At 36.6% G+C, this 26785-nt stretch overlaps 1 protein-coding gene across 2 annotated transcripts in view; it reads right to left on the bottom strand.

Moving 5' to 3' along the window:
- Positions 1–26785, bottom strand: part of IBTK (inhibitor of Bruton tyrosine kinase) — a 52612-nt gene that overhangs the window by 15866 nt on the left and 9961 nt on the right. For both annotated transcript variants that reach the window (XM_014266343.3, XM_005485936.4), the window contains exons 3-24: positions 24780–24876; positions 24326–24450; positions 23427–23537; positions 22076–22246; positions 20864–20981; positions 18943–19123; positions 17481–17604; positions 14512–14689; positions 13641–13815; positions 12227–12820; positions 10797–10883; positions 9791–9873; positions 9653–9690; positions 7801–7894; positions 7311–7412; positions 6454–6571; positions 4735–4795; positions 3913–4040; positions 2328–2440; positions 1591–1739; positions 1238–1401; positions 1–93 (exon numbers count right to left, since the gene is read on the bottom strand). In XM_014266343.3, the coding sequence (XP_014121818.1) occupies positions 1–93; positions 1238–1401; positions 1591–1739; positions 2328–2440; positions 3913–4040; positions 4735–4795; positions 6454–6571; positions 7311–7412; positions 7801–7894; positions 9653–9690; positions 9791–9873; positions 10797–10883; positions 12227–12820; positions 13641–13815; positions 14512–14689; positions 17481–17604; positions 18943–19123; positions 20864–20981; positions 22076–22246; positions 23427–23537; positions 24326–24450; positions 24780–24876 (3104 nt within the window). The remainder of the gene's footprint in view (positions 94–1237; positions 1402–1590; positions 1740–2327; positions 2441–3912; positions 4041–4734; positions 4796–6453; positions 6572–7310; positions 7413–7800; positions 7895–9652; positions 9691–9790; positions 9874–10796; positions 10884–12226; positions 12821–13640; positions 13816–14511; positions 14690–17480; positions 17605–18942; positions 19124–20863; positions 20982–22075; positions 22247–23426; positions 23538–24325; positions 24451–24779; positions 24877–26785) is intronic.

Raw genomic sequence — 26785 nt, 5'->3', positions numbered from 1 at the left:
CTTGAATTTGCCTTTGGCATGGTTCCACATTTCTGCATACTTTCTTCAATTTCCATGATGGTTCTCAGATCCATAGCGGGAGGGCTGGCAGGACTAAATAAAAATAAAAAGTTACCTTACAAGACACTGATTTTTACTTACATTCCACAGTTCCAGCCTTCACTGAAATCCTCTAAATCATACATAGGATTGGTAATTGGTTGTATAATTTATGTCTGTTTCCTCAATTATGGCAAACCTCAAATAAAATGTTTCTGACAAAACTTTTATAAATATATACATAGAGCACACTATAAAAATGCTTTCAAGACTCATTATAGTACAAAACAAAAAGATGTGAACTATGATTACTTTAAAAAAATTAGAGCCCTAAAACTTAGATACCTAACACTATGATTACTTCAAAAAAATTAGATAGCTAAATAAGGATACTTATTTAGTAGTCAAATGCTCATGCTAAGTTATAGAGAGGCACTGCTTGCAGCTCTGAATGTTGGATTAGGTCTCTTTTAAGTGCAGGATTAAAATTATTTCACATGATAAACAAAACAGTTTTTGCAGTCAGAGTGCTACACAAACATCAGTAACATTCTTAAACTTCAGATATCAGTCTCTTTTTCATACATGACCTAATTTTCAACTTCCACAGAAATAAGCATGAATTAAATCTACACATTCCCAAGCTCTACAAAAACTATAAATTAAAATGTGTGTACTTAAAGCCATCTGTAAAGTAAGCTGAAATTCAACTCAATTCAGGGACAGGCTTTGGAATAAAACATAATCAGCACTTCCTCCATCTCTCCTTACAGACAAAAAAACAATACTCAATTTTTCATTATACCAAGTATACCAGTTAAACCTGTGGCATTGATTTTTACAGCCCTTGTAAGTCTAAAGGCGTAAAAAATGTCAAAGTACAGTGGAGCTTCTAAAGGCTTCCGGCATGGTGTGATTCTACAAAAAACTCTCCTGTATTTTTCACAGTATTAACCAAGTAGGTGTTATAAAAACAGATATTAGAAGTATGGAGTGGAAGCAATTAAAAAAATTATATATATATATAGCATTGTTTTTCTCAATTAATAATTACAAAATATTCTCCTTTTATTAAATTACCAAGATCTTGAGTTCACGTGTACAATCATTTTGAAGAGCAAATAGCATTTTAGTCTAAATAGATCATTGTTAGCTTTCACTACCAAGTGTAAACCAGAGACTGTAAGCATTACTGCACCTGAAACTGGTTGCTACCCAATTGGGAGAGCTTGCAGAGCTGTGTCTGGCACTGGGAATGGACTGTGGAACAGACTGCATCACTGCTGATGCTCCCTTGCATGACTTCATCTCCTTGTTAGGGTGAGAGGGTTTCATACCCGGACTGCATACTTTGTCCTTCATCTAAAGATCAGGCAGAAAATAGTTGAATAAACACTACAAACACTAAATTTTATTTTCTTAATCAAATAAACTACAACTCTTCAAAGTCGTCTACTCCATTGTAAAACAGATTCACAGAAAGACTCTAAAATAAAAGCTCTGCTTTTGATGGACTAGATAAACAAAAAAATTGGTAAGAGAAAATCCAACCTCAGTCCTCTCTGGATGAAATCCTTTTGTGAAGTCAGGGGACTGCAAGTCTCTGGGACTACTCACTCCTGCATAACTACCTTCAGAGTCAGATGTTAAGAGTTCTGGAAGTGAGTCTACTGAGTTAGTTTTATCCAGTTTTACTGAGCCTAGAAATACAAAATGATAGTAGAACTATTAAATCATGAGAGCCAGACTAAACAATGCTTAACAAACACAAAAATTATTAACACCATATGATGAATATAAAGCAATCAGAAGTTTACCTAGTCCAGAATACCAGCCAGTGGTAAGTATAAGCAAGTTTTTTGCTATCCTAAATATTTTTTCAGACTAACATTACTCCCAGTTTTCTTCTTCTGTCTCAAAATATACAAATAACAACACTTTTCCTTTAAATTCTTCTACCACCTTCTCAATAAAAAGTGAATAATTTATTCTTTGTTTCAGAAAAAAAACCCCACAACAGAAATGTTCCACTTACTAAAAACCACGTAAGATAATGTGTATTATTTTATTTGATAAAACACATGCTTTTAGTTGAACTTTGGGTACAATGACAAACACCCTTTCAAAAAAACCCTCATCTTAAGAATTTACTATTTAAATTCAACTCTAGTGTTCACTAGAAAAGAAATAATCTTTCTAAGATTTCCTTCTTGAAATACAGAAATTGCATTGCATATTACACTTCATGCTCTGTTTTTATACCTGAAAACAATCTCTTTCCCACTGACCTGTAGAGGCCGGACTCTGAATAATATCTGACAGATTATATCCTCCAGAGCTGTCAGACCGTTTTCTTGGCTTCTTTTTTGCCTTAGTTTTTGCTTTTTTGAAAAGGGCTTCCCTAATAGGAAAAAGACCAAAAAATCCACAGGATGCATTAAAGCCAAAGAAACTGAGAACTCCCCATGTCAACGCCACCTTTCTCAGTCAGCAGCAGCAGTTATACTTCAAGCAGTGGTACCTCATCTCAGCAGCCTGCACTAGCTGCCTGCTCCTCTCTGCTTATGCACTGGCACAACCATTTCATAAATGACTTTGGGGGAAAAGAAGAATCCAGGAGGAAAAGAAAAAAACTCTTTCCAATCTAGATCTAGCCTCTGGACTATTACACTGCACATAGACTTCTGCTGAGACAGTGGAAGATACAGCTGCTGCACAGGCTGGCACTGCCACCTAGGTCAGATTAAACCTGCTACATATAACAGCAACTGACATAAAGCAAATTACATACAATTCTCCACTTTTTTCTCTCTTGCTTTCTCCTAAATTACTGAAGCTCAATAAATGCCACAGTTGGTCTCAATTTTCCCCAACATAAACACTACCATTGTGATAATACTAATTTTACAATAAAGCAGATACAGGGTGATGTTACCTAAATATCATGTGTTCCTGTATATGCTATTAGGAAGAGTGAAATCAAATTAAAAAAGGCATCTTTCATTTTAACAAAACTACTAGATATTCAGAATTACATGAAATGCAGCTGCATATTCAGAATTACATGAAATGCAGCTACATATTCAGAATTACATGAAATGCAGCTACAGTGCACTATTTCGAAGTTTCTTTAAGCAGATTTTTGTTAAGTAACTATATAACTACTTAACCACTGCTGCAGCACTACCATACTTGGGGTGTCTATTTTTCAATCCTTGGACTACCCAATTCCCTAGATGCTACCACCCTGCCTTGAAAAACACTGGAAGGTTTAAAGTTGAATATAAAACAGCCTCTCAGTTGCCTTGATCTACTAGCTCTTACCTACACTAGCTTATTTTGTGCAACTTTTCCTGACACACGTGCTTAGAACAGTACACAGTATTTCAGGTGAGGTTTCCTCTGCAGGCTGACATTTTATCCCACTATTTGGAAGCCTGTTACCAAGCTATTCTATCATACTACAAAGCACTGTATTTCACTTGACAAGTCTGTGATAGTTCTTAATATCAAGAAATTTAGATTATCACAATTTTTCATACAGATCTATAGTACATTCAAGTCTGTTTTTTCTTTTGATCTCTCCTAATGCAGTGAAGTACAATGAACTGCACAGTTGGTCTCACACATATACAGATACTCTCATCACATGCACAACCCCCAAACATTGCTGTGAATGCTCATTTTGCAACCTTTACTCATATGCCACTTATAAGCTGAAAGTGCTCTGCTGCAGTTTTGCAACATTTTTAAAGACTTAAGGAAACTGATAATGGTCTTTGAAATCTCATTTCTTAATCTTTCAATTCTGAAAGGCACCAATACCATACACAGCTCATCTAGTAAAAATATTGATGAAAAACAAACACTTACTGAGAATTTTGTTCTGTATTCATTTCTTCCCTCAAAAAGACAAAGTTCTCTCCATCTTCAGGCTCAAAAGAACTTATATCAGGTCCATCTGGATATGGAGTAATTACTCTCCTGACCATAGCTGGAATCTGTAGTTGTAGAAGTTGTTACATTAAGTTTCACTGAAGTTGTATGCTAGCAAATTTATGTAAAGGGCCAAAACTGTTCATCGTTTAAAACCCTTTCACAAATCAGGTAATTAATTACCTAACAAGCTTATAAACTTAAGTTATATCTTTAAGCAAAATTGGAGAAGTATCTTAAGTGACAGACACAAAATGCCCATGTTTCATCTATTGTTAACTTATGGCAAAAAAAAAAGCTTAAAGGTTTTGCAAGCATTTATCTTTTACAGTAAGAGAATACTGGATTATAATGGGTCTTGGCTTTCACCATTGCATTACAGTTCAATTTTCACATTATTCTTCTACTGATTTTAACATCTATATGATCACCCTGAACATTTTAGCTTTCTTCTAAGTAAGGGATGCTCTTTTCCCTAGGTTTTGCTTACACTGTCCCAAGCAACAACTGTTAATTACAGAACATGAATATGTTTAATATGTATAACTAATTAATTTAAAAGACACAACACTGTAGCAGCAGCAGCTAGTGAATAATGAAATAGGGACTCCTTGAGAGTGATAATAGCAGAAGACAACTTTATCTTTTGAGTCAGATGTTCCATTTCAGCCTGTCACCTACAGACTCTTCAGGTACATATTTATCACATCTATTCTCATTTCACACCTAATCAGCTTACACTCAAGTTGTACAACTTACCATTTTCCTGTAATAAACAGAAAGATCCTTCACAACTTCATCACTTAAGACTTCCAGAGTCCTAAAATAAAAAAAAAAGTTATCTTTATCCTTAAATATCACAGTCATCTTAGCAACTTATTAAAAAAATGACATTAATTAAAAATTCAGATTAACATTTTGGATGAATCTCACCTACAGGTATTATCACCTATTCATGGTGGTCAGAGTCTAAAGGAAGACACTGAACACAAAATAAAAACTAATTAATACCTTGGTTGTAGGGTAGGATTAAACACACAACCTTCCCACCTACCTTTACCTAAGGTCATAGCCAAAACAGACCCATATAGTTAAGTTACCAAGAACTGGTAGCTTTACCTATTTCTGCACACTGTCCTCCTGACATGTATCTAAATACTCCAAATCTGTGTAAATTCTCCATAAAACTCAAACACAACACACAACATAGACATTTATGCCAATAAATAATACTACAGCAACAAACTTGACTCAACAGAACTGTCTTGTCCATGTGAGTAGTTCTCCTTGCAAAAAGCTGTCAGGAGTTAGTTCTGTTTCTCAAGGTTTCTCAAATTAAAACTCTTTCTACCCAATACTAACATTTTCAGATTTTCATTGAAATGTAGCCAGACTTCTAATTGTAATAAGAAAATTACATGTAGGCTTAAGAGGAAATGAGTCTGAACTCCAGGTAATATTTAAGGCAACATTACTAGATTTTTACTCTTTTCTCCAAAATCAAAGGTTAGAATGTTTATATTTTATAGAGAGGGGAAGAGGGAAATTGCTAATATGAATGAACTTCTATATCTGGGATGCAAGTGAAGCCACTGTGTGATGTGGCAATGAAATGCTGGCATTCTGAACTGTTTCAGATCTCTAAGAACTTCTCTAAGTGAAAAGAAGTCTGACAAAAAGGACAGAGAGAACTCACAATTGAGATTTTTTTCAGTGGGTTTTTTTTTGTGTTTTTCTTAAGGTTTTGCTAGAAAAAAACTTCATTCAGTGCTGATAAGGTTTACTCTGAGAAGATGATATGTACTTAGGAAACAACTTGACAGCCTGTCCAAATACATCAAGAGAAGGAAGGCCAGAGCACACCTTCAGCTTCTCAGAACTTTAGAACAACTGTGGAAAGCAAGGATAATAAATTAATTTGTTCAGCTCTCACTGCAGACGTTAAAGCAAAAAGACTACCAGAGGACAGGCCCATCCTCTTTGGAAAATGAAGCAGCTATTTAGTACACCTGCTTAAAACAAATCAAATATTCATTGTTAACAACCATGTTTTTAAAAAAAAAATCCACCCAAACAAACAGTCCTAAAACAAACAAAAATCCCCACAATAATCCCCACCCCCCAAAAAACAACGTCCAAATGAAGGGAAGAGCCCCACAGCAGTTTTAGGCATCTTCAGAAACACTTTTAAAACCCCAGAAAAGATGAGACCTAATGTTAAAGCCCACTGAATTCCAGAGAGGCTCTTCATGCCAGACTGTAACATATGGTTTTGTATTACAGAACTGGCACAGTATGTACAGAGGTTTAACTAAGTTCTCTCTCCCTAACTGACAAAAATGAGCCTACCTTTAAGCTAGAAGCATTCAGCTGCATTTTAACATTTAACTGTCCATATTAGTTATTCCAATCCTTTTACCTTTTTGGGCTTTTTAAATTTTACAATTAATACATGAACACATTTGCACTCCTGCTTACCTTGCTTCAAGCAAAGCTGCCATATTGAGTCCTATGAACTGCAAGCAGGACAATTTTAGCTGTTCAGCATTATACATTGCTGAGAACTCCAACAGCTCAGCAGCATTCTTTAAGGTCACTGCAGAAACAAAAACCAACAAACTATATTAGATAATTGGCTGTAGTATCAAGCAGCCATTTTAAGACTTATTGTGCAGCATGATCTAGTTATTGAAACATATCTTATACTTCCCATTACTAGAAAAAATGCTAATGCTCCAATGGCCATAAACAATAGGGAGCTCCATGTTATTTGTGGCAGCTTGCATGTCATGGCTGCTGCACAGAACTAAAAAGCCCTGCCTACAAACAGATCAGTTTCAAAATATTAAAACCCAGCAGTCCAAAACAAAAAGAAAAAAGAAAGATAAAAACAGTAAATTTCATAAACAGCACAAAGAGTTGTTAAACGTCCAAATGTTCCAATTTAGCACAGATAAAGAAAAAATAAGGAGAGTGAAAGAGGAGAGAGGGAACACTAAATGCAAGGAAGAAACAGAAACAGAATTCATTTTATCATATTTTAAAGAAAATAAATTCCAGTTCAATGAAATGAAGATTTCATTTGGGTTAGATTTTTTTGTTTTTTCTTTTTTACTTTTTTTTATTAAAGAGCATGAACATAAGTAATGGAAGATCATGCCAACTTAGAATATTGCTGAGACTAAAGAAGCAAGTATTAGCAGACATGCAATGAACATCAAAATGTAATCACCTGAAAGGAAGACACACAAATTCTGTGCTGCAAAAGGCAAGAACATCTAAAAATAGCATTTTTTTGTTCTCTAACCCTTTACAATACATACGGAAGGACTCACATTTTTCTGCAATGGCTACTTCACAGATTTCTTTGAGTCTGGATATAAGAAGCTGGTCTGCTACCACAAGAACATTACATATGAATTCCACATTTTGAGAATCTGGAAAACAAAGCATCATATAAACACTGGGGGCAAATCAAAAGCAACTATAAAACAGACAGCTTCAATGAAATTTTACCAAAGCACAAATATAATGGCTTTGCAAATTTTGATAGGAATTTCACAGCACAAGGAATAGCTTAGAAGAGCACCAACAATCCACTTTTTGAAACAACAGAAGGAGGGAAAAGGAAAACTGCAGTTTGACAAAATGAAGAAAAGGTAAAACAAGGCCTGGGGTACTGCTATGCCCTCAAACTCCAAAGAAAGAATCAAGAATTTTGATTTTTTTAAACGTAACTCCAACACAAGCATATTAAGTTTTGAATTTCTATTTTAAAAAATATAAAAATTGCAAGAGTTACAGTTGAAAATATATTAAAGGCACCTTTGATGGCAAGTGCTTCATCTGTATACAAGTAATCCACAATTATCTGTAGTATGTCAGAATGGATGGGCATTTCCAGAGCTGAACAGGTAGCCTAAAAAGCAGAAATATTTAAAGAAAAAAAAAAAAAAAGAAAAAATAGAAAGAATAAGAGAGGCTGACTACTTGGAATAAAATGCAAAATTAAGACAGTACCTATATTAAGAAAATAACTCAGATTAAAGGCGACATTTTCAACATCAATTACTTAAGCATTAGCACAAAATCTGTCCAAGTTTCTCAATCAAGAATTGATTGTAGCAAAGCAATTAAAATCTGTTCAAACTTCTGAATAAATACCCATGAAACAGTTTCATGTTTGATCACTTTGATCATCTACTCTAACAATCCTCCTTGACTATAGTACTTTACCAACAACTGCCTAAAAGTAGAACTACAGGAACCCTCTATGCAAGTACTGAACTGCTTTCCTGTCAAGGTCAAAAGAGCTAATGAAATCATGAGTTCCCAAATAACAATACTGAAGTCATCACTACTCTTAATACCTCTGAAAACAAGGTCCTGATCAAGTCCTACATTTGAACCATCCTAACCATTAAGATAAAGCTTTTGTAAGAGCAAAAATTGGCCACTAAACCATACAACTGTCACCATCTGTGTTTATTCAACATCATTGCTAAACAATTTTGGTACCCAAATAAAGCTTCATACTAAAATATTTACTTTGCTTTAGAACACACTACTGGTACTGACATATTTTCCTTCTAAAGGTTAAAAATCTCTTACAGACATTAAGGTTTTTATAGAACATCTACAGCCATTGCTTCATAAAATATTTACTTATTAATTTAGGTTGATTTAGGTTGACTTACAAAATAATAGGCAACTTATGAACTATATACTACTGATATACAAAACCATGATACAAATGGACATTCAACACTCAAAAAAAAACCCTTAAATCCATATTTGTTGCAAATATGTCTTCTCAGGGATGACTTGGGAAAAGGCAACACAGTAACCTGGAGGACAGGTGAAGTTCTGTTTCACAGCAGAACAGAACTGCCAGTACTTCACTTAAATACTGAATGTTCTTAATGTATTGCCAGAAAACTAGAAATTTGAGGAACTCCTGCACACTGCTTTAGTTTTTAGTCTCAGAAAAATGCTTGTCCATTTAGACCATTCCTCTCTTTCCATAAGCATTATCAATAGTGATCAGGTAGTTAAACAGAGACATTTTTTGGAATTACAATGTCCAGGAACAACCAGGGCATTGACACACAGCTGGCAAATAGGAACCAAGACAAATGAAAGATCTACACCTTTTGAAACAGCAGTTGGTGACAAAGTAGAATAGTCCCTGGTATCTTCTATTTCATTTAACAGCAAAAGTCAGCTGGAGTTCTACACACTGACCCTCAATCCTGTTCTCTCTTGCACTCAGTACATATGACAAGCTATTCCAATCTGCATACTATTTAAATTGTACAGTCTTTTACAGAAAGAAAATGAAAATTCATCCAAAGCAGTATCCCATAAGAACAGTCCAGTCAATGGTTTTTATAAATCCATGAACTAGCTCAAACTAAATCCCTAAAACAAAAGCAGTAATTTCCTTCGATATACAGTATTACATTTGCTATTCTCATTTAATACACAATCTCAATAGTACAAATACAGCATAACTAAAAATGTGGCTTGTGGGGTTTTTCCTTGCAAATTGAATCAAAGAATCCAACCCTTTCTTTTCCCTAGCATTTAGGATATGTTATTATAGGAAAAACTGAAAAGCTGTCACTTATTTGATGCAAAAAACATGTACCATCACACATGGTTTTGGCAGACTTACCTCAATCCATGAGCTGCTTAACATGCTGTGAAAATAATCTGTAAAGAAAGGCATTTCAGTTCAAGATGCAATAAAATGACAGTTAAAAAAGACAATATAACTTTTGTTATATAAAGATATAAAAATATACACACATACCAAGTCTTGCACAAAGTACACACTTATGACACGGGAATTCCTTTCCATCTAAAGATTTCAGGGTCACATCGCAGAGGTATGAACTAGAAGATATTTAATAGCATCAGAACTGCGACTATTCAGATTTACAACTATTTCAAGTTGTAGACTCTACAATTAAATGATAACTTTAGCAAGTTAGGATCTATACTTTGAAATAACACACACCTGACCTTTAATAATACCACTGAACATGAACCCAAAAGAACAGGCACTGTACTTTCCAGGGAGAATTTCTTTGTCCAAAGTTAAGCTTCAAAAATTCCATCTGAAATATTTCCTTCAAAACTCAGTCAATTGCTGTTTCAAAAATGCTATGATTAAATAAATTAATTATGGCTTATTTTCATCAATCTTAAATGGTCTTAAATGGTTAAGTTACCTATTTCTTCAATATCAGGAGGTACCATAGGCCTTGATGATGCATTTTAGGAATGAACCCCAATTCTGTGAAACCAGCTACTGTCATGCAATGTTGCTTTTCCCATATAGACAGACTATTCAGGACTTTGGGTATAAGTAACTCGATCACATCAATGGAATGAAAAAAAATCACTTTGCTAAAAGCAAATTAGAAAGCATTTGCTTATTTCCAATCCATATATTCTTATTGTTACAGAACAATACAGAAAGCAGATTTACAGAAGTCAAATTGCTTTTGACTGGATTACCCATTGCACTTCTCCTGGCATTAGCACTCAATGACACAGTTAATCCACAGAACACATTAAGGTACAGTAAAAAGAAACAAGGATATATCACACGTAATCTATCCCCAATTACTGATCTACAGATCAAGTCTATAAATATGTACAGAGAACTTCCAAACCTGAGTTACTATGATATAGAAAATTGCATACCAGAAGTTAAAATGCAGTGGGATCAACCTCAGCCCTTACTTAACATATAAAGAGATGACATAAGAGGAAGACAGTGGGGCAGGGAAAAGTTGATTTCAAAAAATTACCATTTCTTCTGATTTAACTTTGGTTTGTTCCCATTCTTCTTGTTGACAACGTTAATTTTTCCATTTTCTAATTTGACTCCATCCAACCTGCAAATTATTACCATTGGTAATAGGCAACACAATTAGTATACACTTCAAACCATTAACAACAGTTTCACAAAGTAACAGTACTTCAGTGGGCTCATATTGTGAACATGAAAACGAATCATCATAGAAAAATAGAAGCCAGTTGTTACTTGAAAGGTCTTCAAGGAAGATGCAAAATGTAACTGACATTCTTTCCTCACCTTAGATATGTATTTATTATCTGAGATGAAGCCTATACTGTATAGTTAATGCCAAAGTTCAATACTACAGAGTCAAAAACCAAAAGGTTAAATATGTATTGGAACCAGCCAATAAACTGAACAAAAACAGTGGCTGGGATTCAGCACAGGCTTTTTTAGCATCCTAATTCATAAAGGAGGCTTGTGAATGGGATGGTAAAGACACAGGAGTGCTGCTGGTAGATTACAAAGTAATACACCTTTAAAGCAAAGTACTTTATCACAGAAATATTACTTAGGAACTCAGTTTTAGCAGCAGCCTCACATCTTGGCTGTGTATGCAAGAAGTACAGTAAGAAAACTGCCCTGAAAAAGTTCATATCCCTCTTTGGAAGAGACAAATGCAGGGGAAAAAAAAAAACAACAAACTGATTAATGCAGTTCTACAGAGACATTTGATCCCAATTCCATTTGTTTCAGTATGCAACATAAAAATTACATCACTTGAGCAAGAATTTAAATTTGCTTTGTGGTGTTTAACACTAAACACATTTGCTGTCTTGTGAAAAACTGCTAGACTACAGACCAGAGTATAGAAATTATGCAGTTCAAAATTCAGTTAGATTCAGTCTCTAACATAATGAGTACTAAAGTTTTACAACAGTCTTTCTGGAAAGCCAGATGATTTATCCCAGATATCAAACCTCACAGAGCTCATGTCTTAGAGGATACTGTCATGGTTTAACTCATATGGCTAAAGACCACACAGTCCCTCACTCACTCTGCCCTCACCACCCACCAGTGGGATGGGGGAGAAAACTAGGGAAAAAATAGTGTAATTGTGGGTTGAGATAGACAGTTTTAATAGGGCAGAAGAAGAATGGAACATAGTAGTAATGCTAACAGAATGAGCAGATACAAACCAAGTGATGCCCAAATAGTGATGGAATAGCTCACCACCCACCAACCTGAAACTCCTATATGTACTGGAAATAAGCCCAGTCAGTTCCTAAGCAGCATCCTCTCATCATCTACCCCTAGTTTCTATTCTAACATCAGTGTCTTAATTTTCACTATTGTCATAAAAACTGAAGTTAGATCAGCTTACATAAGAAAACTACAGGGAGAGCTTGTTGAAATAGAAATGCATTTCCTTTCACCTACCTTCCACTTAAATTGCTGAGCCCAAACTTCTTTGCTGCACTTTGCAACATTTTAATGAGGTTAGCTTCATCACCAGCTTTGCCTTTTTTAGATTTGCTCTTCTGTTTTTCATTTATAACTTGCACTTGATTATTTCTATAAATCTCAAATGCAGACTTTCCATTGACATTTTCATCAAAGCTCATTTTGCTGAGATTCGAAATTAAAGTATCTTGATATTCATCTGATTTTTCTTTATATGAAATTTTTGGCTTATAACCATGAGTCAAAAGATCACAAGTATCAGTGTATATGAACTGCAGAAGGTATGCAAACAGATCTGGATGGACCTTCTCAATTACATAGAGATCACATCCAACAGCATCTTCATCTTTCCGGTAGATGTCTGGAGTGTCTAGCTGGCTGTCACTGGAAAGAAAGAGCTTCCTGAAGAAGTCGGAGCGTACGGCCAAGATGTATTTGTGCACGGGGTACATTCTTGTGCCAATCTGAAAAGTCACATCATGGATGCTGTCCATTTCATCTGTTTCATCCAACAGTTTGCCAAAATCCATTCCAAAACTTGATAGTGACACACTCGGAATTTCATAGAGACTAAAACAAAATTAAATCCATAATCAAACACTATTTTAAACCTTCATCACATTTTACATAATATGTTTAATGACAAGAACAATGATGTTTCCATTTGGTTTCTTTGTTTCTTACACTGCTGCACTGCTCAACATTTCTTGTCCTGTTCTTTACAAGAATAACTAATAATATGGTATTTAGGCAATTAAACTACATAAAGAAGACCTGTCTAGTTTCAGTATATTTATAGTATATAGTATTTTGCCTTTATACCGTACCAGTATTATCAGAACTATCTTATCTTCATCTCATTTTTCCAATGTGAAAACACAGAAACGCCTGCTGTACTTCATATTACAAACTAAGGCAATAAGGGAAAAAAGCTAATGTTCAGCTATTTATCACAATGTTGGAAACTATTATGAGAGCATAAGAAACATGGTCCAGTATTGAATTTATTTATTTTCCTTTACACATTTCTTTCCAAACAAACAAAAATTCACTTGTCACTTTTATTTAAAAGCTGGTTATTGGTGATTACTGAAGGGGTGAATTTCTACAGTATTTAGAACTCAGAGTGTGTTAGGAAATACATGGCAAATGCTTGCCTTAAACACTTCAGATAAAACATCAATAATGTCTACTACTATGCAAATACATAAGCTTAGGCCTTTAGATAACTTCAACATAATTACTAACAAAGTACTATTCTCTAGCAGTATAGACAACTATATTTACTGTGACTTTTGTATCAGCCAAAAAATGGTTTGGAAAAGAATTGTTCAATCACAATCACACACAAAAAAAGGAAAAATTACAGCTGTTGCTATCTTAAATATACCTGGTTTTAGGATCTGACTGTAATACAGCAAAATTGCAGCCACTAGGATCAGTGGCAATACTGACAGCTCGGTGGACAAAAGTCAGCTTCTGAAGTCGAATTCTTTCATACACACTGGTTGTATCATGTTCACAAGCCACATCACATGAAGGATGCTGAAGGCTTGATACAGGTTCTGTTAAAAAAAACCAGAAAGTGAATACACATCACAGAAAGATCCTGCTCATTAAAATACAACTAATACAACAAAAAGGCAAGACTATGACGTTGGTATGTCCATTGATGGAGTAACTGAATAAGGCTAAACCATGCTGAACATTTCAGCTTGCTTATTTACAGAACCTAGCAGGAGAGCTGACAATTTCAGTTAAAATTTTGTCTTATATGAGACAAATATATTCCTTGCAGAAAAACAAACCATCAGGACCTATTTTCAGTAATATAAGCCAAGCTAATAAGGTGGAAGTTGCTTCGGACCCTGAATTGTGCCCAGATAAGGGACTGGGAAACAGATTTCACAGACTTAGCAGAGCAAGCAAGTATATGTTCCTTCTCTTGATTAATAACAATTCTCTTCAGACTCATCATCTAATATGTGACAAGATCATTACACTAGATCATTGTGCTACTACTATTCTCCAGAAGTACTTTTTTTTCCCAAAAATCTCCACCTAGAAGTGTACTGAAGGGTGCAAAGTCAATCTTAGTATTACTGAGGAAACAGTCCAGTAGCAGTCAATGCTAAAAACTGTCAGTCACAGAGGAAAGAACAAACTTGTCACATAATAATACTGTCAGAGATTGTAAACATTCAGTAAACTTTCTTACTGATTTTAAAGTACTTAAAAACCACTAAGAAATCACGGCTAACCTTTCTTTTCTGAGTTCTTTTTCCCTTCTTCCAGCCACTTTCCTGTAAAGGCTTCACCATCATGTGTGACAAACATGATTTCATTCCCATTCAAGGCAACATCAGACATGAAGACTTGCCGGCCATACACCCAACGACACTGCTTCATGGAGTTGTTAGATGACTTCCAGCAAAACACCTATAATATCAAATTTTTCAAGAAAGGGAAAATCTTCATGTCATTTAAGAGCAAGTTACATATTACACATTACTTTTTTAAACACAAGAACATGCCATCTCAAAATTGCATATAAAAGGAGAAAGACTTTCTTCAAAATTTTAGGATAAAGTGTTATGAGCTTCTATGACAGAATCCATAAGTAAAACAAGGAAAATCTATCATGATATCAAGATACATTTGCTCATGAAGAGCATCCGAAAAACTTCTCCAAAAACTGAAATATCTTCACAGCAGTCATATATAGGACAGGTTTCACTGACATCTCGACAAAGAGAGTAAAAGGTGTCAAGTCAAGAAACAAGTTCTATCTAGTTGTTAAGTAACAGATTTGTCCAAGTGGTTTGCTTATAAATCAGACAAAATTCAAAGTTAGCACACTGGAAATTTAAATAATTTCCTGTAAATTATTTGACAAAAACCTCAAATTTCTCTATACTAGTCTAGGTTTGGAATGGACATCATGACCAAACACAAACTTCAAAACCCTCAGGAATATGAAGCACTGCATGCACAGCAAGACCCCAACAAGGTACACTGTACATGTCTGAAAGACAGTCCCAAGCAAAGTAAAGCCCAAATGTGTATTAGCAGTGCTAAAGTCAGCCTTCATTTTCTCCAACTGAAGGACCTGCACAGGTCTGTTAGCATCCACATAAGGAAGGGGCAGAAGAACTTGAGTAATCTACTTCATTTCCCCTGCCTTGAGCCCTAAGAATCACAGAATGTTGAAATTGAAAGAGATCTCTGGAGGTTGTTTAGTCCAACCCTCTGCTAGAGCAGGACTACCCAGAGCCAGCTGCCCGGGAACACATCCAGACAGCTTTTGTGTATTTCCAAGGATGTTATTTCACAACCTTAATCGGCAACCTGTGGCAGTGCTGGACAACCCTCAGTGCTTCCCGATATTCAGATGGAGCCTGCTCTATTTCAGTTTGTGCCCACTGCCTCTGGTACTGGCTCTGGGCACCATTCACATCTTCTCTTCAAGTATGTATATACAAGATTCCCCTTGTGATTTTTATTTTCTAGGCTTCCTTCAGAAAGTGCAATCAGAAAGTAGTCCCTTCAGAAAGTACTCCCTTCAAGAAAGTGCATTCAAACTAAAGAAGCACTGACTCAGTAAACCCAACTTTTAAGATCCCATCTCTCTCCTTATTCAATGATTTATAATGCCTGAAAACACTGATGATCCCAATACTTGTCAGTATTCAACATTGAAAAATATAAAATGCACATGGACATTTTTCCTCTGATGCAGGATCTTCACCAAGTAATTCCTTACTGATAAAGCAGTGTCCCAAAGATGCTGAAGGGGAACTACCAATACTACAGATGCTAGAGGCTACACCTCACATGATCAAATACTGAATTGAAAGTTTATCATCTCTGAGACAACTAATGACCTAATGAAAAGATAAGATCATCTCAAAACATTATTCAGCCAAATGCGAGGAAAGAAAAAGAAAAAACCACATTGCTCCTTATTTTGATATACAAGCACCTTTTTCAACATTCTTTAAGAAGGCATTTCAGCAGGAAAAGCTTCTTTGTAAACACCACTAGATGGCAGTGAAGGTTGAGATCTCTCAGTGAGCAGAGCGAAAAAAGGGATTTAGTAGGGTCCTGTAAACTAGCACTTAAAAAAGAGTAAGGGAAGAAAAAAATAGTGAATGGGGTGACATCAGACTGGTGACCTGTCATTTACTGGGGTATCTCCACAGGGCTCCTCATCCCTGTTCTCTTCAACACCTTCATAATGACTTGGAGGCAGGACTGAGAGAGATAATGAGCAAGTTCACAGATGATACAGAACTGGGAGGAGCTGCTGGCTCCCTCCAGGGCAGGGAGGGCCTGCAGAGACCTTGACAAATGAAAGGCTGGGCAACCACCAACCACGTGAATGAAGTTCAACAAGAGAACGCGCTGGATTCTGGACCTGGGATGGGCCAACCCTGGATGTATGGACAGACTGGGGAATGGGATACTGGAAAGCCAAAGGGATTTGGTCCATGGCAAGTTGAACATGAGCCAGCAGTGCCCTGGCATCCAGGAGAGGCAACCCTGTCCTGGGGGCATCAGGCACAGCATCACCAGCTGGGCAAGGGAGGGGATTGTCCTGCTCTGCTCTGCACTGGGGCAGCCTCACCTCCAGTGCTGGGGGCAGTTCTGGGCACCACAATGTAAGAAAGACATTAAACTATTAGAGAGTGTCCAAGGAGGGCAACAAAGATGGGGAAGGGCCTTGAGGGGAAGCTGTGTGAGGAGCGGCTGAGGGCACTGGGCCTGTTCAGCCTGGAGGAGACTGAGGGGAGACCTCACTGCAGTTACAGCTTCCTTGTGAGGGGACAAGAAAGGGCAGGCCCTGATCTCTGCTCTGTGGTGACAGTGACAGGAGCCAAGGGAATGGCCTGAAGCTGTGTCAGGGGAGGTTTACAGCAAAAAGATCCTTCACCCAGAGGGTGGCTGGGGACTGAACAGGTTCCCCAGGGAGAGGGTCACAGCACCAACCATGACAGAGTCCAAGAAGCATTTGGACAATGCTCTCAGGCACCTGGTGTGACTCTTGGGGATGGTGCTGTTTAGGGCCAGGAGCTGGACCTGGCAATCCTTGTGGGTCCCTTTCAACTCAGCATATTCTATGATTCTGTGAAATTCATTACTTTCTATGCATGACTTTGTCCTGTCTAACGTTTAAAGTTTAATTAATCACTATGCAGCCTGCTATATAATTATAATTATAACAACTTACCCTTCCAGCTTCATCCAGTGCCAGAATGCAAGTCTTTTGACCCCCATTTTCTTTAAGATGCTGGGTATCTACTTTATATTCCAAATATCCTCCACTGACAAGAACTTTTTTAAGGTTCAGCTGTCTGAAAGAACACAAAAAGTTAAATTAGTACCTCCCTATTGGGTACTTCATGTTGGTTCTATGACAGTTACCTTTTTATTTTACACAAGCAGTAAAAAAGTAAAGTTGAGGCAGTGACACTGAAAAATTACTTATGTTTAGTTTCATTCTACTGGTTCTATTAACATAGTTGCTAATATTACAGCAGACTATAACTTTTGTTTTGTTTTTAAGTATATCAGATTGTATATCTGTAAGTTCTTCACAAAATAACAGATTTTGTGAAGAATCTGTAATTCTTCACAAATGAAAAATTACATTTGTGAAGAACTGTAAAGAGTGAAATTCATTACATGAATTACATTTCATGAATGTGACTCGTACCATGAGTGAAAATTAGTAGATTATGTAGCTTTGATTTCATCATTACAAAAATTTATTCAGCTGTGTGTATTAAAACATCTATCCTGTCCCAGCAGGTCACTTCTCAAGGGTTTGCTAGGTCTTGGTTTTTAGCTGATCAAAACCATACTCATTATCTTTCTTCAGTTGCTTAGCATAAGAACACAGGACACAGCATTAAGGTTCTTCAAGTGTCAACACCTTCACTTACAGCCATGTAGAAATTAAGTATGAAGCAATCATTAAGCTGTAATATGCCAATAAATACTGTTAGAATTCGAAGCAAAGCTGAAAAACTAGGGGGGGAGTTATGTGGGCAAAATCAAATCTAGAAAAAATCTAATCTGCCATTGCAAACTAAGTAAAAGAGAACAGGATTATATATTTTCCTAAATTGATGAGTTAAGAATCCAGCTTCTTCAACAGATTTTACATCCTGGTTTTAGCTACGTACCAGAGGATTTCACAACGTCCTCGTGGCAACCTAAATTACTCTTTATAATGTACTATATCTACACATTAATTAGGAAATTCAGACCCCAAATCACTGATTCAAAATCATAACAACATAAATAAACAGAACAGCAGATCTTCAACATCTCTACCAAGATGCACTTAGACTAATTCAGGGTAACAGAGGAAGAAAAATATCAGTTTTAATGTCTTTAAATTTATAGCACATAATATTTCCGCCTAATGTGTTTTTTTAAATATCTTTAGTAAACAGTAAGTGGCACCTTAGCCTCTTGTAAAAAAAAACACCAAAAAACAAATGAAGAAACAAACAAAAATTATAGCCCTAGCTCATATGAAAGAACCACAAATGAAGAAAATACAGGGCACCACTGTATTTTCTTAACTTTATGCACAAAAATCTTTAAAATAGCTTGCAAGTATACAACTACAGTGAAATCTTCCCCTATTGTTCTTCATGACAAACTAGAAAAGTAACACATACTTGGAAGCTATCTTTTTGCACTGATAGTCTGCAAGTAAATAAATATCTCCTCTTTCAGAAACACATACTGTAGCGCCATCACTTGCAGAGACCAGGGACACAGAGATGTCTTTATGGTGTAGAGCAGAGACTTGGCGAGGGGCAGTTACACATTTTTCTCCATTAGGATCCAGCAGATAACCTAGAAAATACAACACACTCAAAAAATTATTTGTCATTCCACACATTGTGCACTTAAAGGATACTTTATGACACTACTTTGAAGAACCTTTAAATTCCAGAAGATTTTTTAGGTAGTTGGATAACTTGTCTCCAAAATATTTAGACAGATGAGACCCACCACACCTATTTGTTACTTCACTACAAACACCTGAAAACCAAGACCTGATACATAAAAATGAAGTAAGGCATATTCAACAGGGAAGTTATTTAATGTGGTGGTACTGCTTTGATTCCAAAAAAAGAGTATTTATTTGATCATACAAAAATTCAAGACAGTAGAACTATCATAACACTGGCATAAACTACCAATTATTTTGGACACTGGAATACAAAAAAAAAAAAAACATTGCCCAAAAAATTACTGTTAACTGCAGGTAAGCAAGAAGGCAGCAGTTACATGAAACAGAAAAGGTTGGAGCTGTAATGCAAGATCTCTGAAAACATTAAAAGAAATAAACAAAACGAGTCATTGCTGCTCTGTTGCAACAAGAAACCTAACATCAGGAATCTCATATATGGCATAATCCTGATTTTTGATTCTTGGCATCACAGAGCAGAGCACAGATACCAAGAAACAAGCAGCAGAGCTGCCTCTACAGCTGGCAGCAACCCTGCCACAGGACAATGCAGGGCAATGCTCAAACATCTGATGGGGGCAAGGTTTACCACCGCAGGTCTACCATGGTGCCCAGCTGACACAGATAATATCACTTAAGATTCAATTACTGTCTCTCTATGGTACTGCACTGGGCCACATGCTAGCCAGAACAATCCCAACAACATAAGCAACCATAAAAAAGCTTATATGATAGGTGCTTATAAAAAAAGGCCAAAAAACCCAAGAAGACAGTCATTACTAAGGTATTTCTCTGACAAAGACAAGTTTTTTCACATACCTTTGACACCTTAACATAGAAATACAAAACTACCTGGAACCTGAGGCCAGAATTGATTAAGTACCAGAGATAGCTAATAGTTTTGTTTGCCCATAGACCCAAAAACTGCAAAAATGCAAATCCAAATCAATATAGCAATACCTGTTTATTAAAAAAGATAAAAGCAATTAAAATGCCCCATTCATACAAAAAATCAAGTTCACTAGTTGGTAATATATTTTTAAAAGGTTCTTTCTTGATTTCAAAGTAAGAAAAAGTTAACTGAAGATTCTGGCAATGGTATTGCTGAAAAAATTCTAGATATAGGCAAGTATTTAACTTTAAAAAGTTAGTATGGAAAAAGTTATCAGAAGCATGTTTACAGTGCTTGATGAAAGAAGGACATAGGCAGGAGAGCTGAAGGCTAATTTATAATTTATTAAAGGCAGTGCCAGCCAGATTGCTGGAAGGAGACAAGCTTGCCTTGGAATAATTTCCAACACAGCAACATTCCATTTCCTCAAAGTCTCCAGTAGCAGGACCACACAAGATACATGGAAGGTGAAAGTTAAAAAGAGTTCAAATGAGAGCTAAATCTGACAAGCTCCTGTCATCTCTGAATTTGAAAGTAATTGGTAGGAATGAAAAATATTCTTTGAAAGAAGTGTGAAAGGATGATGTCATCAGATTGGTTAAAAAAAAAACAACAAGAGAGAGAGAAAAAAGCTTCATCCAGGCTTCTGTTCTCAGAAGCAGATGATAGGTTAAGCATGAACAACATCTTTCAATGGCTGGGTTTTACTGTCAGAATGCTTCTACCTTACCTAGTTGGCCGCCATTCAGCCCCATGGTATACACTGCTTCCTTAGTCCATAGCACAGTATGGAATCTGCCTGCAGCCACTCCAATCACCATTCTACCTTTCAGGTTTTTTGCCTGAACCTAAGCACAAATCCAAAGTACATCTTAATATTAAGTAGCAACAGGTGAATTTCACATGTACAAACTTCTGACAACATTTAACTCCTAAAGTCATTAAGAATGAAGCACTAATATCAATCCACATACAGTCTAATAAATCAGATTATTTCAGAAGTTTGTCAAGTGGGGTACTATTGCACTAATGAAAAAAAGTACAAAACTTTTTGTAATAGCTAATCAGAACTAGAATCAAGTCTCCTTAGGCTGTCTTCATATGTAAGATGTTGAACAAGACTGAACAGGGCATGAATAGCACAGCCACAAAAGACTCAGGTGCTGCAAAATGTCAACTAGAAGTTTAAACTTGCAAGTCCCAATGGCCTAAACACACTGCAGAACACTACACTACTAATTCCACACTTCACATTTAACTTAAATTTTCCATATTAAGATGATAAAATCATGGCAAATACTGTGGGTATAGAGCTGTCATTACACTACTGAAGAACACACAGTACCCCAAAACACTATCCTGCTGCATTTTGGCCAGTCATTCTGTTTGACACTAATAGTGCCATGTTGCCCTACTTCAGATGAAGTTAAAGCTTCTTTACTTAAAAAAAAAAAAAAAAGACATTAGGCATAGAAATATAGTTAAGCTGCTGATGCCCATACCCCCTCTTCCCTGTCACTACTCTTCCCAAAGCACCAACTCCAGTGCTTCCAGCAAAGGATGTAATGCTCCAACCCTGAGAGCCATCATCCAATGATCCAAAGGAGTTCTGACCATGATTCTCAAGTGATACATATCTATTCATACTTCAGCTACAGAACAATTTGGGGAGGAGGGAAGAAAAGGGTTTTGGCAGTTGTACCTTGTATCACACTACAAATTTTGGTCTTGTTCAGGTTACAAACTCAGACATTTATCAGAACACAGTAAAGATCTGAGATGTCTGATAACACAGAATCAAGATTTACCTGAATTCACATTAAACTCTGCTGTTCTGAAAAACCTTAGGGGTTATTTTTATAATCTGCACATTTTACTTTCTGTTAAGAGAAACCAAAATAGCAACACCAAACAATTAAGCTTTGACTGATGTTACTTTTACCTGTCTTGGAACACTGCAATTAGAAGGAGGAGGAAGAATACCCAATTGATGGAAAGTATTCAAACCAAATGTGTAAACATATCCATCTTCTGTTAGAACAACAGTATGATCCTTAGCTGCAGCTATCTGGGAGCACTGATGACCAGTTAAGCCTTCGACAAGTCTTGGAACCTGAATCAGGAAAAAAGAGTTGATACAAAAGCATATTGTCTTGTTATTAACCAGTGGCCATCTATGAAACTAAAAGTTACACCAACAGAAAGTCATGACCAAATATTGAAATAAAGATAAAATGCATTTGAGCACACAACACACTCATTAACATAACCACATCCAGTGCAGTACGATCAACTACTTTCATTTGAAATGCTATCATGGAAATGTCCTTTTCTGTCATGAGAGATGAATTTTAAACCACCTGCTCTGAAATTAGATTGGAAACTACATCTTCAGGACAGCTGAACAAATATTAACTATCACATGGTATTTTAAGTACCACAAACACTGAAGCTATCTCCCTCCAACACAGGATAATCCTGATGAAATTTCACAGAATAAGGAAGCAGTTCTGTATCTTTGAGTCTCGATGCACTCTAACATGACTTCTCCTTTATTCAACCACGTAACATCACAATTTTGAAAAGCAATTTGAAAAAAAATCCTAATTTAACAGAATTACTTTCTTTTCAAAACAGTAAGGAAATGTGAGCTCTAGTCTCCACTATAGCATTCAGCAACAGAATATCAAGTTCTACCAGATACTCAAAATTAGAAATTTTTAAAATTTACTATGCTGCAAGATAAATGCATGTTACAAGGTAGGATAAGATGCTTAAGTCTAAGAATTGCATTGTCATCATATTTAGTCTTCTCAAATTTTAGTTTTGTGCATTGCAACATGTACTATTCAAATGAAAATGACTTTTCAATTAAGTTGCACAAGTCTAGTAAAAACCAATCCTACCAGCCCCTCTTCCTGCCACTACAGCTTCCCAGCACTGTACTGCTGTTCCTCTGCCAAAAAGCCCAGACAAAAAACATTTGCTTCCACTTATCTAGCATCAGCTGGCCTTTAAATCAAGTCAGCCATAACACAAGTTCGACCACAGCATTTAGCTATCTGAAGTTAAACTATAATTAAATGCACATTCCTCTACTCTCTGCCACCTCACTATTAGCACTGGAAAAGCTTTTCTGTTACTTAGTGGGAAGCAAGGAGATTGGTTTGAAATGAATAGCAAACTCATTTTGAAAGTACACTGACAGAAACTCTAATTCCCTTTTTAGTCTTGCCGCTAGAAATAAAGGAAACATCATAGTAGACTACAAGGAGTAATACAAGACAGCATACCAAGCACGTTTGCTCATCACCATGACCCAAGCGCCCTCCTTGTCCATGTCCACATGTATACACTTGGCCTTTGTGGGAAAGGAACACAGAGTGGAATTTGCAGAGTACCACCTGAAAAAATAGCAAAAAATGGATAGGAAGAGGCAACATAGAACAGATTAATTTTTCTGGATAATCTGAAAACACTTGCCATAAGTACTTTGTGAAGAAGTTCTGCTTTAAAGCTATATTCATGAAAATACAAGTAAGATGGTAGTATTAAATCATAGGACACATAAAATACTTGCTTTAAACATATTATGTACTGCCTTAACCTACTTGAAGAGATCAACAGTTTCAGTTTATTAAAATAAGATCAAACATGACCCCATAGGCTAACAGAAACTCGAAAGACTGAACTTTAAGGTCCAGAGTGCTGCCTCAGAAATGCCAAAGAAAACATGTTAAGACTGCAGCACAGATTGTCTGCCCTGAATGTTTGCTCAAGTTGTACTTTAAACTTTCAAATATTCTCAAATTGAAGTCACAAGAAGTTATTAGAGACATGTGCTAACAGCATATGCTGCCTTGAACACAAAGTGTGACTGGAGTCACACAGGAAGTCAGCAGCTCAAAACAGTTACAGAAGTGTCAAGTTTCTGAATGTATTTAATGACACACAAGCCATATATCCAAAGTAAATAATACAGAAACCCCTGTTCTCCCCAGAAAAGAGAGAACCACAATTTCAGTGATGGTGAATGGGGGTGCAGGGAGGTAAGGAGGTGGGCAGAGAGGGGAAGGCACCAAGAACTGTTTTTCCATGGAAATCTTCAATGTTTGATAACTCCCCTTGGTTACTTTTTCCCCCTTACACACCCCTCCCCAGGAAAAGTGCCTATGTAATACATAAGGAATACCTGTTTGATATACACGCCATTCCGAGGAAAAAGGTCCACCAATTCAGGATGATGTCTGCCCTGCTGACCACCGTGGCCCAAAGTAAAATTTATATTGTTTCCCCAGGTGTAGACTTCTGTGGGATCTGTAGTGAAAAAATCCTCTCTGGTAAATGTAACAGTATTGTGCACATTGACTTCAAAAAACAGCAATTGCTATTTCTATCTAAAAATTGAAGAGGAATTTTTTTTTTTACCTAAAACTGAACTTTAAAAACATTTAGTATTATAAGAAGTAAGGTACCACGACAAAATATTCCAATAATATTGTACAGATGATCAAACTAGCATCAGGCATCTCACAATTTATGAAGTCACAATTAAAAACAGAAAACGTATACACTGGTGCATTCATTAACACATTGTTGAAACAGATCTCATTGCAAAATACAAATTAGACTATTTTATTTCTTACCAGTTTTCTTGAACACCACATGGATAGGCCTATCTTTCATCACAAGATCCAGGGCTGATAAGCCTTCTTTATCCTGAACATACAGACTAACACCATGCTGAAAGAGGAGAGAAGAACTGAAGTTAATTTTAACTGCATAGCTTGATGTAAACCAGGTAAACCTTTTAAGGAGCAAATCATATCTTTAATTGAAGTTTAATACTGATAAAAGAAAATTTTCAGATTCAAGTAAACTGTATGCAAATCTAAAATAAACCAAAAACATAGCAAATCTGTTCTGTTATGTATACATCTTGTTGATATATTAACATGGATTTTATTGTCTCAACACTGACTGTGTAATAAACTGTAACCAGCAAAACACAAAGGAAACAGATGTGAAGATAAAGCACTGACATCTAGGAATGGCAAGTATTCACCAAAAATTAATTTACCAGCATCAAAGGACACATTTTCTTAAACTGGCATTCTACAGAATCAGTTTTGACAAGCCAGACAATTGACAAAATAAAAAATAAAATACTATTACTTTGAAAACAAGCAAGGAACAGAGTTTCACGGTTGCTGAGAAAAGGCAAGAGGACACAAACAGCCAGGAAAGAGAGCATTAGGGAAGGTTCAGAGCCACAAAGCATGCACAGGTCATTCTTTCAGAACCTAGACAGACACAGACAATCTCTGTAAATACCATTTTCTCAATAAAAAAAGAGTGCTGCTACAGCAGCACTGATTTCAGGAAGGAAGTCAAGTTCCATCAATCACCTCCCAAAAGGGGACTCCAGACGTCCTCAAATGGAATCTAATAGCCAACTCAGCTGTACCTGCATCCCTTGTACCTGAGGTCATGGCTAATACAAAGGATACCTTGGAAAACCTCACACTTAAGAGGTAAACACATGAAATACAACTTTTCCTGAAAAAAACATTCCCCAGAAGAACAACAGCACACATTCTCCAAACAACCCTAGTGCAACAGGGCTGGGATTAATTCACCATGTAACAGAAAAGACTGACCTATTTTTATGACCTAACAGATAGCTGGATATTCTTCATTTCTGGAAGTTGTTTAAAACATTCACAAGCAGACAGAGGCTGTAGGGATATTCACATGGTTGGAATTTGTGAAAACAAACCCCAATTGCTGCATGGCAAATCTTGTAGTTAGATACAGCCTCAGAATAAGCCAAGAACACCTCCAGCCCACAGCAGAAGTCTGTCATCCACACTAGTTTAGGAATCCAGGGGCTCATTCTGGAGCTAGTACTGTTTAACATCTTGACTAACAACCTGGATGATAGGCTAGAGTGCTGCTCCCTCAGCAAAGGCGATGACAGGAGAGCAAGAGGAGCGGCTGATAAGTCAGAGGGTTATGCTGACATTCAAAGGGACTTTGACAAGCCAGAGCAACAGGAAGAGGAACCACATAAAGTTCAACACAGGGAAATGCAAATCCTGGCCCTGGGGAAGAACAACCCGGTGAACTGGTACAGCTGGAGGCTGAATGACTAGAAAGCACCTTAGTAGAAAAGGACTTAGGGACTCTTGCAGACCACCAGATGACCACAAGCCAGCAGGCTCAGAGTTAAGAATGCTGAAAGCATCCAGGGCTGCAGGTGGGAGTGTTGCCAGCAAGCATTACTCAGCACTGGAGTGCTGGGTTCAGGTCTGGACTCCCAGACAGATAAGGACACACAGCAGCAAGCTCAGCAAAAGACCATGAAGATAATGACTGGGGCATCTGACACTGAAAGAGAAGCTGAGAGAGCTGGGATGCTTAGCCTAGAGGAGGTTTGGGATGGGGGAGGGGGACAGCACGCCTTATAGAACATAATAAATACCTAATTGGAGGTTAGAGGTAGGGATGACAGTGACATCCAGTGACAGAAAAAGTGGCAATGGGCACAAACTAACATGGAAGAAATCCTGTTTAAATCTAAAACACATTTTTACTGCACTGATAGTAAAACATTGGAACAGAGATGTCTGATGCTCTGCTCAAAATCCAA

This window comes from Zonotrichia albicollis, chromosome 3 (genome assembly GCF_047830755.1).
Source record: "Zonotrichia albicollis isolate bZonAlb1 chromosome 3, bZonAlb1.hap1, whole genome shotgun sequence".
NCBI classification, from domain to species: Eukaryota; Metazoa; Chordata; class Aves; order Passeriformes; family Passerellidae; genus Zonotrichia; species Zonotrichia albicollis.
This window is presented reverse-complemented; position numbering and strand designations above follow the sequence as displayed.